Raw genomic sequence first — 18,872 nt, forward strand, 5'->3', positions numbered from 1 at the left:
CGTAGGCTGCGTATACCGTTTGCTAAAAAGAACATTTATAAAAGATCATGTTCCTTTGGCGGTGACTGTTTTAAATAAAATTTTCAATTGAGGTAGTTACTGTAGGTGTATGAACGTGTGTATGCATAAGCATGTGTGCATGTATTGTATTCCCTATGTGTTTTATTATGTGGTATACAATGTGGTTGTACAGTGTTGTCTGATGTATCTGTTTTTTATGCCAGTGTTAAAGATGAATTTCTGTCCAGTAAATCTTAACGGGCAATAAAGTCAAACAAACAAACAAAGATAAATTCATCATAATTTCCAGGTTGGTCCATCTGAAGGTTAATAATCCATGTACCAGCTTTTCTAGCACTAAGAATCTGGATTTTTCCTGTGTAATAAAGGTTAATGTCTCAATAAGAGGATTAGCCTACTATGTTAGCCCCTTGTGGCTATCAATTTGTAGTCTCCCATTACCAGCCTATATATCCAAGCCACTAATACATTGAGGTTTTCCTTAAGGTCAACATAAAATCAAAGCTTTACCCTATATCATTTCTTTCTTAATAAACATTCCTGGTTTTATTGTGAACTGTTAATCTGGTCATGTTATTCCAAAGGAAAAACCCTTGTAATCTTTTAAAATATAATATCTTGCTTGCCCTGAAGACTTTATGGACTGACGTCCCAAAGCTCTCTTATTTTTCATATCCTCCCCTCCAACAACCTGTAATATAGAGATCACTCATCACTATCCAATCAAGTCTTGCGTATTTTTTTTTTCGTAGGGATGCACAATATGTTTGATTTAATTTTACTGCTTTACCGCCATCTAGCAGTCACTTAAATGGATACTCTACACAAAAATCTGTCAGGTTTACATCATAATAGCCTAGTTGTTAAGTTCAGGTTAACAGACTAAAGACAAATGGACTATGATTGTCTAGAGTCTAGACGTTGGTGTTTATTCCTTAGACCAGTGAATGTGCTTAAATCCACTCACTATGCTGGTTTAAACTGAATGCAGCTCCATATTGGAAGGTCATTGCCCTGTAACTAAAATACTAGCTTGTTTATCATTCATCCCCTTTAACAGCCCAGATAGACTCTGAGGGTTAAATTAACCAGACTGTCCTCTCCAGCTCAGCATTTCTGTTCTGTTCACTAAATTTACAGGTCTCTCTCAGAGTGTTTCAGGCAGACCAATTACGTAAGTGCCCTGTGCGCAGTGTAATTGAAGTGCCCAGGAGATGGTTCTGGAATGCCTCTGCAACAATGCAGTCGCAAAAAAACAAAAACACAGAAGTTAAGTCCACTCAAATGAAACTACTTCCTGAGGGCAGCTCAGTATGAAATTGTTGACTATTTTTACAAGTTGTAGAGAAGTAAATTTTGTGTTTGTGCTTTGGTTGTTGGTCTCTGCTAGCTTCTCTGTCCGTACACAGTTGAGTGCCTCTCTGCCTCTGACCTAGTTTTGTCCATCTCAGCTCGCAGCGCAGATTGCAGCATCACTCAGAAGTGTGCAGCCATCTCTCCATCTCATGTCTCCACCCTTTAGTCTGTCTCTTTCTCCTTTTCTCTCCGTCTCTCTGTCTGTTCCGGCAGAGCTCCAGCACTGGGCAGCAGGATTAGTGAGGGTAATGGATGCATGTCTCTACGTGTCCAAGTGCGTGGCAGGGTGCGGACTAATCAAGAAAATGTTTAGTATTGCCTCAAGTAATGTAGCATGCTTGCACCAAGCAGCAAGATCAACTGGTAAGTTAATTCTAGTGGTTAAGAGTTTATCACTGTCCCACCCCAAAATCATGCTAATGTGTTTAAAGGGATAGTTCACTTAAAAAAAAAAATTCTGTCATTAAATGTAATTTCAAACCTGTAAGAGGTTTGTTTCTTCTGTGAAACAAAACAGGGGATCTGGCCATTCTTTTTAATATAATCAAAGTAAATGGGGACTGTTGAGCTACAGAATTACAAAAAAGCACCATAAACATATCAAAAAAGTGGTCCACACAACTCTTGAACTATATTCCATGTCTTAAGTCAAATGATAGCTTTATGTGAGAAAAATGGTTATTCACTCACTATTCGTTTTCTCTCCAGTGAACTGATATCCAGTGGGAATGGATGATTGAGTTAGTGAGAACTAGATCTGTCCGATTCTTGAACAAATCAATTGATTCACTGAATTTAAAACAATGATTTGTTCACAAATTGTATATCGCTGTCTAACAAACACACCAAGGCTATGGCACAATGAATAATGACTAATTAATAAATAATTAAAAGTTGGTGTGTTCCTTAGATACTTAGATGGTGTAGAAATTACTTTGAAACAGTTTTCACTATTTCACTATTTTCACATAATTACTAAGAAACGGTAAGTATGAAATGAAATGAAATTTTAAAGAAGACTGAAATTATGTATTATATACATAATCCAACAATCTTTGTTTTATTTACAACAACAAAAAGATATTATTTTTACAGTGCAGAGTGGAGTTTATGTCTTGAAGATCTGGAATATAGTGCGTGAGTCATGATGCTTTTTTGGTGATTCTGGATCTTGATCCCTAACTCACTTTGTGTAACAAAGTAGCCAATATATTCTTCAAAGATTTACATTTCGAGTTCCACAGAAGGTAGAGAGTCATAAAGGTTTGAAACGACATGAGGGTGAGTAGATTATGGGAATTAAAATTGTTGTGTGAACTATCCCTTTAAGAGAAGCATCATACAAGATTTAGCAGATTCTATATAATCTTACCAACAAAAAAAAAGTGCACAGAACGATATTATTAGGACTAATAAATTAATTCCCAAAGAGAATGTAAATAACATGTATCACTACAAGAATGCATTAAACCTTATTTCTGCATAAACAGAGCTGTGGTGATCACACCTGCTCAAACAGCAGAGATGTCCTTGATCTAACCGAAAGGCATAACCTTCCCATCTGCCATGTGGTTTCTGGACCCGCAGCCCAGACTCTCCTCAAGAGTTCAGATCACACCTCACTGAACTGAATCTGGACATTAAATTAACCGACTGGCAGAGCAGTCAGTGTGTGTTTGTGTGTGCCGACTCTGGCCGAATTGAAATAATGGTCATGCTGCCAGATGAAATTGCTGCCGATAACAGCATGATCCACTTAGCATAAGAAAATATTCAGTCCCCAGAAAGGACGGTTGGCATTTACGTGAACATGTGTCGTACAGATGCTGGCATGAAGAGGAAAATGTCAATCTGATGATATACATCCAGAAACAAAATGTGTGCTGATGCAGATAGCTGTGAGGCACAGACATTCTAACTATTCAACAGGCTTCAATATACAAGATGTATTAACTCTATGAAATCAGTTTGTGTGTGTGTGTGTGTGTGTGTGTGTGTGCAAGACAGTTTTTTGTGATCTCCAGCCGCTGCACACAGGAAGTTAGTCATCTGTTGCCATGGTGCATCAGGGAGTTCAGGACTGCAGTGCAAACTGCATGGGATCTGGCCTACCAGACCAGAGAGACACTGTCTCACTGTCTTCAAGCAGCAAAAACATGTTGAATCTGGATTGTCATATGTTGTAGTCAACAATGAGCAGCTCCGGTAACTCCAGATGTGTATTTTATCCCCGGAAGTTCCTGAGATCTGATTGGGCAATAATGGCTCTTATAATCAAATCAAAGTGGTCCCTAATGCTCACATCCCCCTTGTGGAGACCCTCTAACAAAGTATACTATGATACGTAGTCTATCACTACACACTCTAATTTAGTTCATGTTTTTAGAGGTCAAAATTGATTGACAATATTGATTAAATTACTTATTCTGACTTTTAATGAATGCACTAAGGTAAATTATGATGCAGTCATTATAAGTAGCAATATTCAGAAAGATGCAACCTTCATATATCTTCATATAGTGAAATTTTTATCTTATCTTAAAGGTACACTATGTAACTTTTTTCACTTTTTTTATTTCTTAAAAATGTCCTAAATTAAAGTCAATATACCGTCAATCCAAACGTATCCAAAACGTGTTTTTGTCTTACCTTGATTCACAATGGTAAGCCCGTTATAAGAGTTTATATTTTAGACAGAGCGGGATGATTTTTGCTCGAAATTGCATACTTGCGTCACTCCTCCTCTTACGTCTGGTCATATCTGTAAATAGGGAAAAGTTGCTCCGGCTACCTTGACGTATGTGGGAGTGGCATAGGTTCGTTTTCACAACGAGCAAAAAAGGTTGACATGAAGCAGCTACAGCTCAAACTCATTTTTTTTTTTTTTTAAAGCTGAAAAGAGGAGAGTCTGCTAGCAAAAAAACAACACGACAGAGCTCGTAATAAAACCAGAATTAAGATCGGCTTGGCTTTTTAGAGATGGCGATAACTGAGGGATTTTAAATGTTTGAAAAGCGACATGGAGATGCGTTTTTATTACTCAACATGTGAGTAGGGTATTTTATTGAACAGATAAATTGCCATATGTAAAGCATTATCTATTGTGAGAGTCGTTTCATGGTTGTGTAGCTGTGCTGGAATTTATTTTCAAGGAAGCACCATGTCTATTAATAGGTAAAGCTACAGTAACGTCTTCAGCTAGTCAGCTTGAGATCCTTTCCAAATAAACTGGTTATATCTCTTAAGAGCAGTAGTGAATGTTTTCTGAGCAGGAGGATAACCATATTCATCCGTAGTCACACAGATGCCGAAGCACAACCAAAACAATGTTCTTCTGCAAAATGCATGCCGTTTTGTTTTTTAACCTCTAGAAGGCCACAAGTTGCATCAATTTTAATTAAAAGAGAAATACAGTTTGAACTGAGTTCCTCCTCCTCTGTTCTAAAATTATAAAAAGATCAACAGTTTAAAACTGAAGCGAGTAACAGGCGGTTGTCCGGCAGGAGAAACACACACTTCAGTGCATGGTCTGTAAACTGAATCAGATTTACCAAATGTTCCATGTCTCTGTCTCAATAGCTGCCGTCAAAATAATATGACGATGATGTTTGTAGTTGTGGTCTTCAATGGCAAATTTTGCATCTGTATTTTTGTGTGCAAAAGCGACCCCCTCCATCTAGACTTTTAAAAATGTACTTTTTTGCTTTTATTCTACAGACCGCAGACTGCAAATGACATCCTAAATCTAGGACCAGAGGAGTATTAACTACAAAAAGTGAGTTGACCTAGAATTTGAAAAAATGTTTGTCAGATTTACTGGAATATTGGGTTTTCTACATTTGTTCAAAACTGGTCAGGAGGACCTTTCTTTTAGAGGTAAATATTCTCCTCAATTCATTTTGCTCATCCCTTGCTGTTCCTTTTTGTTCTGTTTGTCCAACTAAAAAAAAAGATATTCTTCCAAGATTTTTTTTTTTCTAAAAAAACATGTCTAGTAAGGTTTAGCTAATCTAGATTTGTCACATGTTATGATATGCATAATGCACAGACAGGTATACATTCGCCGACAAAATACCAACTCCGCTATAAAGCCATGGTGAAATACCACCCGCAGAAGTCATTTCGTAATCTTTAAATATTAGGATATAAAAATGAAAGCGACAGTGTCGTTGGGCTAAAGACAGCCACGGCGTGTTCAGCAGAGATGGGCGTGGGGGAGGAAGTGCTGAAGAAGATGCAGGCGTGAATTTCGACCGTTACGTTACAAACGCTACAGTAAAGCTTTTCAAAATTATAATGTTTATTTTCAAAAAGAGAGTACTTACGATGCGAACAATGGGCGCGGATGATGAGAGTGTGGCAGAGCAACGACCGTGATGTGATAGAGAGAGAAAGAGCGCGAGCCAGAGAGAGAGAAAGAGAGAGAGACGGGGAGGGCGGGGGAGCAAGGTGTGTCCGCTGTCTTGAAAATCCTCATCCATCCTCATACAAATTATATAAAATATATAAAAAAAATGTTTTTATGCTTAATAATTCATTCATTGTTAATTGAAGTAAAACAAAATAGAACAGAGAAAATGTATTAAATGTTGCGATCCAGGTTTTCCATTAGCCTAGAAAAAGTATTTTTGTGTAATGTCACACTATAAAATGTTTTATTATTATTATTATTGTTATTATTCGAAAGACTTGTATTTGCAGAGTCGCCCAGACAAAATGTGTTACAGATGTAAGGTCAGAATCTAATAGCGGTGTTCCCGTAAAGAAAAGGGGTTTCTTTCATTAAGATGCGCTTTAAAATCAGTTTAAATTTACAGATAAGGGATTCTTTCAGATTCTATGGAAACCATGACAAACCATAGACATGCAACATCAGCACCATTTTCAACATGGAGCAAACTGCGAAAATCCCTTTACACCGGAGGATCAGCGACACGTCGAGTGCGTTTAAATCGCTTTCAGACGGATCAGGTCCGGCCGCAAAAGCTGCAAAACCCCGATTATCGATTTGTCAATGGTTATGGCCACAAAAGATCTCGAGAAAACCCTGGCACCTTTCATCCAGACTGACTTAACACACCGGTGTGAGCCACATTATGTTCCATCAATGTCTCATACTTCTAGGTTTTTCCACACCGGCAAACCGCGTGCACTTGAAGCATTGCATGCGTGAATCGACACAATGCATCGAGATTTCTACGATGCGACGCACGTCATTCAAAAAAGCCAAATAAAGTGGAATGTAATATTCTTTCAATTAAAATAAATTATTATTGTCCATATTGTGCATCCATGAAAATAAGTTACCTGTAGATGCAAATTAATAAATAAAGCAATCAGATTTATGTGCACTTCCTTATCGATGCAATCTCAGTGAAATTACATGTATAGTGTTTCTTTTTAAAAATCAGTCTATGAAGAAAAGCGGGCCCATAATGTCTGTCACACACCCAACAGTCGGATTTACGTTACTAACATCCTAAGACCAATACACTGGTTGCAGCGATAAAAACTGTGGTAAGGCTTATGAACCTAGTTCATTACTTGATTAATAATGAATCGCTATTAAATACAAGTCTTTGAGTTTGTAAACCGGGTTGACTTACCTCTGTGGCACACTGAGTTATTGTCTGTCCAACTGCAGCAGTCAGCCAGTGAGCAAACCCTGACAAATCCTTTCGCGTCCTGCAAAGGGAGGATGGCGCTAGAGAGCAAGAGCGAGAATGATGTCAGTCAGGATAAACCAGAACTCGAAGCTGACATTTCTATGATATTTACACACAAATGATAAATGATAAATACACGCTGTGTATTGTATTGTATCTTATTTGACAATGTCTGCATTCGAATCGATATTAGAACAGAAATCATTCTATTTATGGTTTTTCTTACTGTAAAAGCAAGGGTTTTCAAACCTATTGATGACAAAAACAACTTCAAACTTTTTGATGCCTTAAATGCTGTAAATGCGTCGATATATTTAAATATATAATGACCTTTATATATGCATGAAGGAGAGGAAAAAAAATGCTTTTTGGGGGTAGGGAAATGCTCCCTTAAAAGCTCCCTGGAAGTTCCCAGACCTCAGTTTACTATCATGATTAAGATTTTGTCCAAAACTTTGTAGTTAAGTTAAAGTTTGCTGATGTGATTACACTTAAATGTGGTCATAAAGGCCAGACTAGGCCATTCCAAAGCTCATATTTGAAAAAAATATGCTAAGTGATCAATATTTGTGTTTATGCTCTTGGCAGATGCTTTCTTTCCATAGTTCCCTATAGGATATAAGATAAGCTTACAGGATGCAAACACCTTTGCTAAACCTAGTAAATCAAGTTATATACAGTACTGTGCAAAAGTCTTAAGCACACTAGTATTTTTGTGTGGTTTTAAGCCAGTTATTTATGGCTTTTGTTGTAGTGTCTCAATAGGAAATGTCAATTTACATTTCAAAACATTCATTTTTTCCTTTAATTGTAATAATCCAGTGAAATGTGTGTATGCACAAGGAGTCTGACAACAGCCGATGTCCTTCACATGGAGATCTGATCTCAGTTATTACATGAAGAAACAGGAAAAAAACGGACACAGGCTAAATCCAGAAGAACTGCAGAAACGTCTCCAAGATGCTTGAAGAAACTTACAAAGCTGAAAAACTATGAGCAAGTGTACCGAGGACAAAAGCTGTTTTAAACGCAAAGGGTGGTCACACCAAATACTGATTTGATTTAGTTAATAGAAGTTAATTGATAAATAAAATATATTTATGACATTATTTTTAAAAGCATCCTCACTTTACAGCATTTTACACAAGTGCCTAAAACCTTTCACAGTACTGTTGCTTTCCAGGAAGGATTCTTCAAGCGTCTTCAAGCCACAGTTCTTCTGGATTTAGTTTGTCTTAGTTTTTTTCTGTTTCTTGATGTAATCCCAGACAGACTCGATGACGGTGAGATCAGATCACACCAGCTGTTGTCAGATTCCTTTAAAAATCTCACTGGATTATTGATATTTTCTACTGACACACTACAGAAAAAAAATATAAATGACTGACTTAAAACCATTTTTTATTTGTAAAAATACTAACGTGCCTACTTTTGCACATTAGTGTATATTTAACATTTTTGTGACTATAGACCAAAACATAATAACCATTTAATTTTTTGTCCTGGAATTTGTATAAAACATTAGTTCTTCGGTTATTTTTTAACTGTGTTCTCCATTAAACGTTTTGGGTCAGTTTGACGCACTTTCAGATTCTGGCTTATTCTGCATAATGCAGCACAATCGTAATATTAATTCAGCACCATTTCTGTTTATAAACTGTATGTTTTACAAGTCCTATATATTTTCACAGTCTGTTCTTAAACAAACATGCATGATACACACACACACACACACACACACACACACACACTGCACCATCTGCTCCCCCAAATTCCGCCATATTCTCCAGAGTTACATACCAAGCCAAGTCCTTCACCTGGACACCTTCACATAAACAGTCCTTGTGTCTTTAAGAGATCCTCTGTTTAACCGCTGCACAACCTGCTGGTGTTTTCCCCCAAAAGACAGAAATTTCTATATCAAATGTATTGTAAATTCTCCTCCTTCCTGCTAAGCAAGTAATCTTGATCTCTTACTTGCAAAAACTATTTTTTTTAGAATATGAAAAAGAGCAATGCTGTGGATGCTGTCAGTGTCCTTGTGTTCTTCAGATGTGTGAGATGCTCGTCTGAAAGCCAATAGAGCTCTTGGTTGAGGTTGGGCTTGGGTGGGAGTTGCTCAGCAACCAGCCCACTTGAGAATGAGTAGGCATTTTTCTTACATTTTGAGGTGTGTCTATGAGAGAGACAGCCCTAATGGCCTGATAATGTTTGTTGCATTGACTTGTCTTCCTGTGTTGGATTTTTAAACCTCTCTTTATTTCAATATGCTTTGATACATCAACCTTTAATGTTTCAAATGATGGTTCTTTCCTACAGAACTAACAGAAGATAAAGTATGGCTGTCACAAACACTTCTGGCCATTAGATGGCGTCTCAGCCCTGTCAATGTGACTGCTTGCGTGAACTTTCTCAGAAAGGGTTGTAATTGATTTTTGTAATTCAGTAAAAATCGGACTTTAATAACATTACTTGATTCGATATTAATTAATGCACATTGGTCCAATGAGAAATAAAATATATATTAACATTTTGTTATTGTATCTAACAATGCATTTGCTAGTTTTACTTACTGTAGTCCAAACCCCTCTTAAATTAAAACTGTAATAAAAATAAAGTATTGTAATATCGTCATATTTTTGTAATTGTAGCCTATAGCTGTCACATCTGTCTTAAATGTTGAGATTTTATGTAATTTATTAATTGCAACTTTTGTTACAACATTTTTGTTGTTACATAATCATTTTGTGTTCATAATTCATCAACTCTGTTCAAATTTAGCTATAAAAAAAGATAAAAAAAAAAAAAGATAAAAAGTTGTTATGCCCCACTATTTACAAAGTAAAGATCCGCACACCGAAGAGCTCCCATTCACAAAATGTATTTCAAGTGTGACGTTTCGGGCCTTTACGGCCCTTCCTCAGAGATTAGATCAGTATTAGATCAGTGTGTGATCTTTTTCCAGGGCAATAGGCTGTTAGGAAACTGTCAATAGTTTTGTTTTGTTTTGTGTGTTCTGTTTAAAGGTGTATTATTACCGTATAGCCGAATAGAAATGTGACAACTAGCCATGTCTCCACTATAACAAAACAAGAACAAGATAATAGTAAGTAAGATAACACTAGTTCAGTTGTCAGTAGTTTTTGGCTGCATCCAAAATTGCATACTTCCCTAGGCAAAAAACAGTAAGTGATGAGAGGCCTATGTCTGAATTCACAGTACTTATAAAAGTAGGCAAAAAGTACCCGGATGACCAACTACTTCAGGCGCGATTGGACATTTGGCCACCTTACTATAACATTAGGCCATGGGAGGGGATTGATTTATTTTATTTTATTTATTTATTTATTAAATACGAGAGGGGATTAATGAATGAAGGTGATGCGACATAACTGACGCTCACATGATAATGACAGCATGGCGAATGTAGTACGTCCAGATTACATCACATTCAATCTATATGGAACGTACTTTTTTTAGTGGTCGTGAAGTAATTACTTAATCAAACATGTTAAATGGGTGGAGCTTGACCATGTCCATGATCTAAAGGGGTAGAGCTTAACTTAATTATTTTAGGGTTAAAGTCATCATGAAACGGAAGTTGCGATAGTTTTTTCTTCCATATTGTGATGTGTATCCGAATGAAACGGCTTCACAAACAAGAAAAAATGTAGTGCGAGACTTTGACTTTGTGTATCAAGAATTGATTGGATGGTTGTGGTTGGCTATTGCTGTGATGTCATGTGAGTGGCAGGTTGTCCCGCCCTCGCATCATCAGAGAAGAGATGAGATGTTGCTGCAAGTGGGAGGGGGAGTTATTTTAATTAAAGATTATGAGGGCACATGCATTTAAAAAAAATTGAGTGCATGGATAAATAATTAAAAATAAATACTGCGATATAAAGATTGGACCTTTTAGCTCCACCAATTAGGTACAGCAAGGGGGTACTTGATGTCATGCTCTTGTTTTTGGTGTTGTTGCAAATCTGTTTTATGAGAATAATAGGCCCTACACTATGACTATGTTAGTGTAGAGGGCCCTAGTCAGACCAAATGAATTAAACATTGTTATTCCAACTGTTAATTTAAAGGTATCCTGGAAACAAACAGGAATTAGCAGTTTATTTCTGGCAGCAGCTGTAGGTATATTTGGCATGAAAATCTTCACAGTGATACAGAGAAGAATCCCTTATTATACTGCTGCTTATAGATTGTGTTTTGAGTGTATTCCCTCTCCATGTGTCAGTAACACAATGACCTGCTCTGCCTCAGTGTTTCTCAATCGGGACACAGCTGAAGCTAATATGTTATTTATGCATCATCGTGTTGAAAAATCAAAGGAGATGCTTGCGTCCCACAGCCCAACAATAAGGGAGACAAATGAGGGCATCTCCGTTGCCATGAGCCACAAGGACACACAGGGAAAATACAATAGCCTTTGAATGGAGAGCTGTTCTGGTCTGTAAGTTAACACTTGTCAGCTGTGGACCCACACGTCCATCACTAATCCGTGTCTGTAACATAACCAAGTGTGTACAGACAGACAAACTGTTCTTCATTATATTCTAGCACTCTTGAAGAGACTACCTGAACTGATCAATCGAGGCATCCAGTGGTCAGATGTTATTTCCACAGTACTTTCATGTGTCTCGTATCACACCATGGACACGCTCTCTGGTTTTAAACGGATATTTGTTCATAACTTTCAGAGAACCTTTTCCAAAATGTTAGCCCAAATTTTAATAACATTCCCTGTAAGCTGGGTGAGTATCTGCTTAAAACCAGTATGATCATTCTGGTAGAATCAAATACAAAGTAATACAAGTATTCCCATGAAGCTTGCTAGCAATGATAGCAAAGCTGAATTTTCCACATCAATAGCCTACTCCAATCTTCAGTGTCACATGATCCTTCAGAAATCATTCTAATATTCTGATTTAAAACATTTATGTATTCCCAAGAAACATTTATTATTATCAATGTTGAAAACTGAAAAATGTTGAGCTGCTTAATATTTTTGTGGAAACCGTGATAAGGATCGTAAGGAATCAAAAATTCTTTTATTTGAAATGGAATTTTTGGTAACAATGTAAAAGTCTTTCCTGTCACTTTTAATCAATACATCCTTGCTGAATAAAAAAATTTCTTTCAAAAAATCTAACTGACCCCAAAGGATTAATGTACGGCTAGCTGTGCATTAAACCATTTTAATGCATTGATGTAAAAAAAACAACAAAAAAACACCCGACACGAAGCCTCCATGGAGTGCATTCAAATCGTGTAGTACACAGGTAGCGTGTATAATCCTACTTATACCATGGCCGTTGGCCAGCATTCACAAGTTAAAGCTGTCATTGTCAAGATAAAGGTTCCTTCTACTTGTTAAATCTAGCATTCTGTCCGCTTTAAACAAAAATGTTGTATATTTGATTGAATTATAACATTCATTTGAATAAATTAGCCCATCGAAAGAGATAGAGAGAGAGAGAGAAAGTTTGTGTGAATTACCTGCGTCTGTGCGGTGTCTCTAGGAATAAAGCTGTGAGTTGAATTACTTCAAAAACAGTGATGTTATCACCACCCCCTTGCTAAGTGATATATATTGATTAAGTAGCGAAGCTAGTCACAGGGCAGCATTGACAACTAGTTCTGTGCTCCTGAATGTTTCTGTGTGTCTGCAGAGCGATTTCTGATCTCTGTGTGCGAGTGACGAGTGGTGTGTGTGTGTGTGTGTGTGTGTGTGTGTGTGTGTGTGTGTGTGTGTGTGTGTGTGTGTGTGTGTGTGTGTGTGTGTGTGTGTGTGTGCTTAAAGCTGCATTCCGTAACTTTTTTAGGTAAAAAATTATCCAAAATAAATGTTTGAGCAAGTACATAACCAGCCAGTGTTCAAAACTATCTGCTTGCCTTAGCTCGTATTCAAAACGGTAAGCTTGTAACTATAATAATGTTTTTAATTCCAGTGGTACTGGTGGATTTCCGCGGGAAATTCGAGCATGTCTTTGCGTCATTACTTCACATCTGTACACATAAAGAAGGTGTCTCGGCTAGTAGGCTATATTGCGTGTGAGGATGTTGGAGGTGGAGATTTATAGCCTTTTCTCACAGCACTTGATATAAATGTATCAATTTGATGGCGGATCCAGAAAGGTTCAAACGACAGTCAGTGACAACTGGAGATTCACCCGTTGTAAAATGCAAAAGACTTCGAACTTCGGAGTGGCTACAGAAAAAAAGAGACTGCAACCGGGCCCATGCGAAAACAAGGATAAATATCGGAAGGGCATTAAATGTAGTCACGCAATGCTGATGTTGTTAACATTAACAATTTGAGAACAAAGTATAATTTGCACGTTTTGATCATTAGCGATCATTCGATTTAATCAGCGCAATTTACTGCAATGCTTTTTTCCCTTAATTGGTCAGAACAAAAGTGGATGTTACTTAGGCCACTTGTTCAGATGACATTTTCCGGTGAAAATTCTTATGTTGGTCACACTTCCAAAAAGTAGAATCTGTGATTGCGAATGACAGTATCCACAACGGCACGGAGACTGACAGCCGCACATTCTCCTCAAAACATTGGATTGATACGCTCTGTGCCGTGCCGAGGCACAACCCACGTAAAGTTGATAATTCCGCGAATAACTGCAATTGCAGATTTCGACAGAGATGGCGACAAAGAGGAAAAACTAGGGACTGCAGCTTTAAATGAAAGCAGCAAATTAATACAGAATGGGGAATAAACTGATTTGGAACTACCTGTGCATTAAATGGTTTCAATGCACACCTTCCAGCCAATCAGAATCTAATTCAGACCAGGGATGGATTATAACCCTGTACGGTCCTGTCTAAAGGCCCCTCAGGCACTCTGCAGCTTGTCTGGGCCCCACTCTGGTCTAGTGCCCTTGGCACGTGTGCGGATAGACCATGGTATAATTTGGTTTAATTAATCCATATCACATCAATGATGCCATATTTATACACATCTTAAAAGCATTTACCAAATGGCTTTACCAAAAATCAAGAAACAAGAATCAAATCAAGAGGATCTAAGAAATGTGCTTTCCCAGAAACCATTAAAATGTTTACACATGTAATGTGAATTTTCTCTTGTCGTTTATCCTGGCTTTGTAAATCTTTAATTCGCACTGATGTTGGTGAGAGTCTGTTTCAGAGTCTTTTCTCTTTCCAGCTGTTGCTGTATTCCTTTTTAAAAGGAATCTACACATTCAGAGTTCTCTGCAGCTGTCTTGAAAAGAAGGTGAAGTTTCAACAGAGGCGGTTGGGGTGATGTCAATTTTCATTTTGATGTTTGTTTATTTTTTTATACCACCTGCTAGTGAGTTTTAGACTTTGTGAGTGTGAGCACTGACACAAAAATCAATGACATAATTTCATGTGAAAAGATCTGTAGCCTAATGTTACAAGAAGTTTCAGTAACCAACAAATTTGGAAATAAATGCATTGGTTGTAAAATGGCAACCTAGGAAAGGGTTTGCTCTCGTTTGGCCTGCAACACATACACAAAAAAATCAAAGACAAAATCTCATACAGGAAAAATAGTTAAGGGCATTAGAGAGAGGAGAGCTGGGCTGAAGGACTGTTGAGAACTGCAAAGGACAGTCACATTAGTACCTACGGGGAAATGTGAGAAGACAATCAGATTATTTCTCATTTCCTTTTGCACATATAATTGAATTTAAAATTCATAACCACCACTGACCTTATTTGTTTACCCAGCCATGATATGTTTAACAAATGCTGTGGGAGAAAAGGATGAAAAGACAAGATTATCATCTACCCACTGGAAAGCAAAGATCATAGACAAATATGGGTACGTTTTTTTTTTGTGTGTGTGAAAAAAGTCTCTTATGTTCATTATGTTCATCAAGGCTGCTTTTATTTGATCAGTAAAAATCATTAAATGGCTATATTGTGAAATATTATTACAATTTAAAATAACTGTTTTTTATTTAAATGTATGTTGTCACTTTTGATCAATACATCCTTGCTGAATGAAAGTATTTAAAAAAAAAATTTTTAATGGGAGTATAGTATACTGTATAGTACAGTAAGCTAAGTAATTTGCAGCTTTTCAAATGTAAAAAATGATCATACCTTCATAGTTGATACAGCCGTTTGCATCTTCCTGTCCTGCCATTAGCTGTTCTACCTCTGATTCTGTCATCTTCTCACCTGAAGGCAAGACATGTGACACTCTGTGGGTGCTTGTTTCTGGTGTTAATCTCAAGGTAAATATGTAAAAAACAGTCAAACACAGATTTTAATAAGATGCTTATGTTCCAATAAATCTCTTCCTAACAAAGAATTCATTGGGTTTGTTAGTAATGGAGCTTTTTTGTAGCGATGTTTTGTATTTACCCAACGTTGCAAGTACATGGCGAAGTTCAGCACCCATTACAGTGCCATTTCCTTCCTTGTCAAAGACTCGCAGGCCCTCAACAAAGTCCTCAAACGTGCCCTGATCTTTGGACTTGGACACGTGTTGGAACATAGGCAGGAAAGTCTCGAAGTCTATCAGTTTGGTGTTCATTTCTAGAGAAAATGGGTATTGCAAACACATAAAAAAAAATTATTCATTTTAATTGTGCAATTTTTAGCCTATACGGTCAAAGCACAGTTTATTTCTCTCACCCTCAGGTTTGGGTTTGCCAAGTACTTTGATGACCTCAGCATTTGTGGGATTCTGACCCAACGCCCTCATGACATCACCACACTGGGCGTAAGTGATCTTCATTTCACCAGTCGGTGTTCTGTCGAATAGCATGAAGGCCTCTTTAAATTCTGTGTGGATAGGATATTATGATAATTGTATTGTATATGAGGAAGAGATATGAAAAATCAATTTAGGTATATTTCATTTAGCAAATATTTACCTTCAATCTGGTCAGCTGTAAACTCCACCTAGGGAGGGTAAAAAAAGGATTTTAGGGAACTTTTATAAAGAAGTTGATTGATTAGCATTGTGATTAGTAATGGTAAAGTGGATTTTTTTTTTTTTTTTTTTTTAAACAGTATTATAAATGCAGTTAACAATGGCCAATCACAATGGAAATACAGATGTTTGTAATTCTCAAACAAAGCTTTCTGGGGCCATTTAACAAAAGTCAGCTGTTCCCCCACTCATAAGAATAACAAACGTCTGGGACCAGAGGGAATTACAGCGAAACCCCATCCGTTTCGTCCACTGGACAGAGAGACAAGAGAACAGGAATGCTTCGCTGTAATATGGGAGACACCAGTGTGGAAGGCTGTATGACCACATGGAGGCTCTTTCATACTGACCTCAGACAAGCTTCCACTCTCCAGAGTCAGACCCCAAATCTGACCATCAGGTTAGTTAAAGTTGCATATGTGGTCTCTGACCAGTTTGAATAATGTCTCCACATAGGCACTTAGCTGAGACGTTTGTGTGAAACATTTGAACCTTATTCATTGATTTTAGCCATGATATTGTTTAGGGCACATAATGTATATAACAAGGTTAGACCAATCAATATCTGAATGTTTTTAACTCAATAAGACATCAAGGTGGGAATGTTTTAGTCCCTAACACAAGATAAAAAATGTTTTGTGTGTCAAGTCAAGTCAAGTTTATTTGTATAGCGCTTTTCACAATACAGATTGTATCAAAGCAGCTTCACAGTATTAAATTAAAATAATACAACAAAGTTTGTTTCAAGAGGAATTTATTGATTGATAAAATTAGATTAATATCCCCAAAATATCCCCAACTGAGCAAGCCAAAGGCAACAGTGGCAAGGAACCGAAAAACTCCATCAAGTGACCTAATGGAGAAAAAAAACCTTGGGAGAACCCAGGCTCAGTCGGGGGCCAGTTCTCCTCTGGCATTTATGAGCTAGAGGCCGGATTGTAGTTTGATCTGTAGGATTATATGAATGCCTGGCTGAAGAGATGCGACTTTAATCTAGTTTTAAACTGGGAGAGCGAGTCTGAGCAACGAACAGTATCAGGAAGACTATTCCAGAGTTTTGGAGCCAAATGTGAAAATGCTCTCCCTCCTTTGGTGGTTCTGGATATCCTAGGTATGACCAAAAGCCTTGAATTTAGTGATCTTAAAGAGCGCGATGGATTATAGGGTGATAGAAGATCCGTTAAATAGACTGGAGCTAAGCCGTTTAGGGCTTTATAAGTCAGTAGCAATACCTTGTAATTAATACGGAACTTTATAGGTAACCAATGCAGTGATGATAAAATCTGTGTTATATGATCATATTTTCTTGATCTCGTAAGAACTCTAGTGTGTGTGTGTGTAAGAAAGAAAGAAACTCTGTGTCCTTAATTGTCTTTCAGGTCTACCTCCTTACGATTTTTGGGAAGAAGTTACTTCAGGTTTTTCCAATGTTTCTCATGATGTTCTAACACTGAGCTGTTAGTAAAATTGCAATATAGACGAAGCCATAAGTGTAAGTACCTTGATGCTTTTTGGGTCAAACTGAGGCTCCTTGGGTCTCTCTGGTTCAGGAGGGGGTGCTGGCTTTGCTGCCTCCTTCTTCGGTTCAGCTTTTTTAGGAGCCATTCTTCCACCAAGATGAAGAGCACGAGGGTGTGAGATGGGAAACAGGAACGAGAATGTTCTTTGAGAAGATTTATACCCTCCTCAATGCTCCACGACTGCATCAAGAGGGTTGGTCCCATCCCATCATCATCATCCAAACAAGGACAGGAAAGCTTAAGTGTTCACAAGCCAAACCCCTGAGACAGATGCATGATGGTATTAGCATGTTAACATGGATGAGAACAAACAGTTTATAGTTCATAATTATGCTCTCAAACTTTTCAGCTAGAGATTTTGGCACTCTAAAAATAGAGGTTCTTTATTGGAATTTATGATAGCAGTTTCAATGAAGAACCTTTTACATCCATAGAACCTTTCTATTGCACAAAAGGTTCTTTATAGTGGAAAAAGGTTATTGAGATTATTCTAATGTTCTTTACCCAAAACGTTATTTTAAAGAGTACTTTGAAACAGAAGTTGCAATAGTCTTTTCTTCCTTATTGTGACATATATCCGTGTGAAACGGCTTCTCGGACAAGGAAAAATGTTGGGAGGTACTTGATTTACTTGACTATTGCTGCGATTTCATGTGAGTGATAAAATTGATAATGGAGTGATATAAACCTAAAATGGATCTTCTATGAAATTGTTGCGAAAACCTCATTTTGTAACCTTTATTTTTAAGAGGGTAGTAAGATCTTGTTTGTCTATGTCTCTGATGAAACTGGCAGGTCCTGCAATTTTCATATAACTGTTGGCTCACAATTGAGGAGATGATGGAGGAAATTTCAGCTAACGCATTACCATGGATAAATTTGGACACTTCTGGAAACTTGTCTCATTTACATTTGTATGTTTTACCCCTGTCTGCCATTGGTCAGTATAAAATCAGCAATGTTTTGAACACCACAGTTTAATTGTCTCTCTGCATATTAATCTGCGCTGGGAGAATTAAAAATATTACACATTTCACTTAATCACCAACTACAATGATTAAGAAAACAACTGTAACAATTTTCTTTAATTGTAATCCATTTTCTCCTGTTTAGATATTTGTTATATTTCACTGGACAGCCCTCTCTCTGTCTTTGTGAGTTTCAAAAGATCAAGGGAATTATTAAGGATAAATACCTTATGTCTTGTTTTGTTATGAACAGCAACTGCTTGCCGTTCTCGCTTTTTTAACCCTTGATGTCTGTTATTCAGGCGTCTGGAGCCGACACCAGTAACAACAGTTTAAAAGAGAAGGAGCATCATCCACCTGTTCACTCAGCCCTGAACCTCAGGGA

The 18,872-nt window shown here is 37.4% G+C and overlaps 2 protein-coding genes across 5 annotated transcripts in view; both read right to left on the reverse strand.

Annotated features, from left to right (window-relative positions):
• maptb (microtubule-associated protein tau b) overlaps nucleotides 1-9,099 on the reverse strand; it is a 49,844-nt gene extending 40,745 nt beyond the window's left edge. For 3 of the 4 annotated variants that reach the window (XM_082183971.1, XM_082183969.1, XM_082183972.1), the window contains exons 1-2: nucleotides 8,844-9,099; nucleotides 6,984-7,081 (exon numbers count right to left, since the gene is read on the reverse strand). The gene's annotated coding sequence lies outside the window, so the exon portion shown is untranslated. Of the gene's footprint in view, nucleotides 1-5,702; nucleotides 5,825-6,983; nucleotides 7,082-8,843 lie in introns of those variants that run through there. The other variant, XM_082183970.1, reaches the window with a different exon arrangement.
• A 5,232-nt stretch (nucleotides 9,100-14,331) lies between these two features.
• myl4 (myosin, light chain 4, alkali; atrial, embryonic) lies at nucleotides 14,332-17,881 on the reverse strand. Its single transcript, XM_082184376.1, has 7 exons — nucleotides 17,500-17,881; nucleotides 15,941-15,968; nucleotides 15,699-15,848; nucleotides 15,426-15,599; nucleotides 15,162-15,239; nucleotides 14,767-14,804; nucleotides 14,332-14,678 (listed from the first exon to the last, which is right to left on the reverse strand). The coding sequence occupies exons 1-6, from the start codon at nucleotides 17,602-17,604 to the stop codon at nucleotides 14,776-14,778; spliced, it is 564 nt and encodes a 187-aa protein (XP_082040502.1). The 5' UTR covers nucleotides 17,605-17,881; the 3' UTR covers nucleotides 14,332-14,678; nucleotides 14,767-14,775.
• Nucleotides 17,882-18,872: the final 991 nt, after the last annotated feature.

This window comes from Leuciscus leuciscus, assembly GCF_965113295.1.
Source record: "Leuciscus leuciscus genome assembly, chromosome: 1".
Taxonomy (NCBI): domain Eukaryota; kingdom Metazoa; phylum Chordata; class Actinopteri; order Cypriniformes; family Leuciscidae; genus Leuciscus; species Leuciscus leuciscus.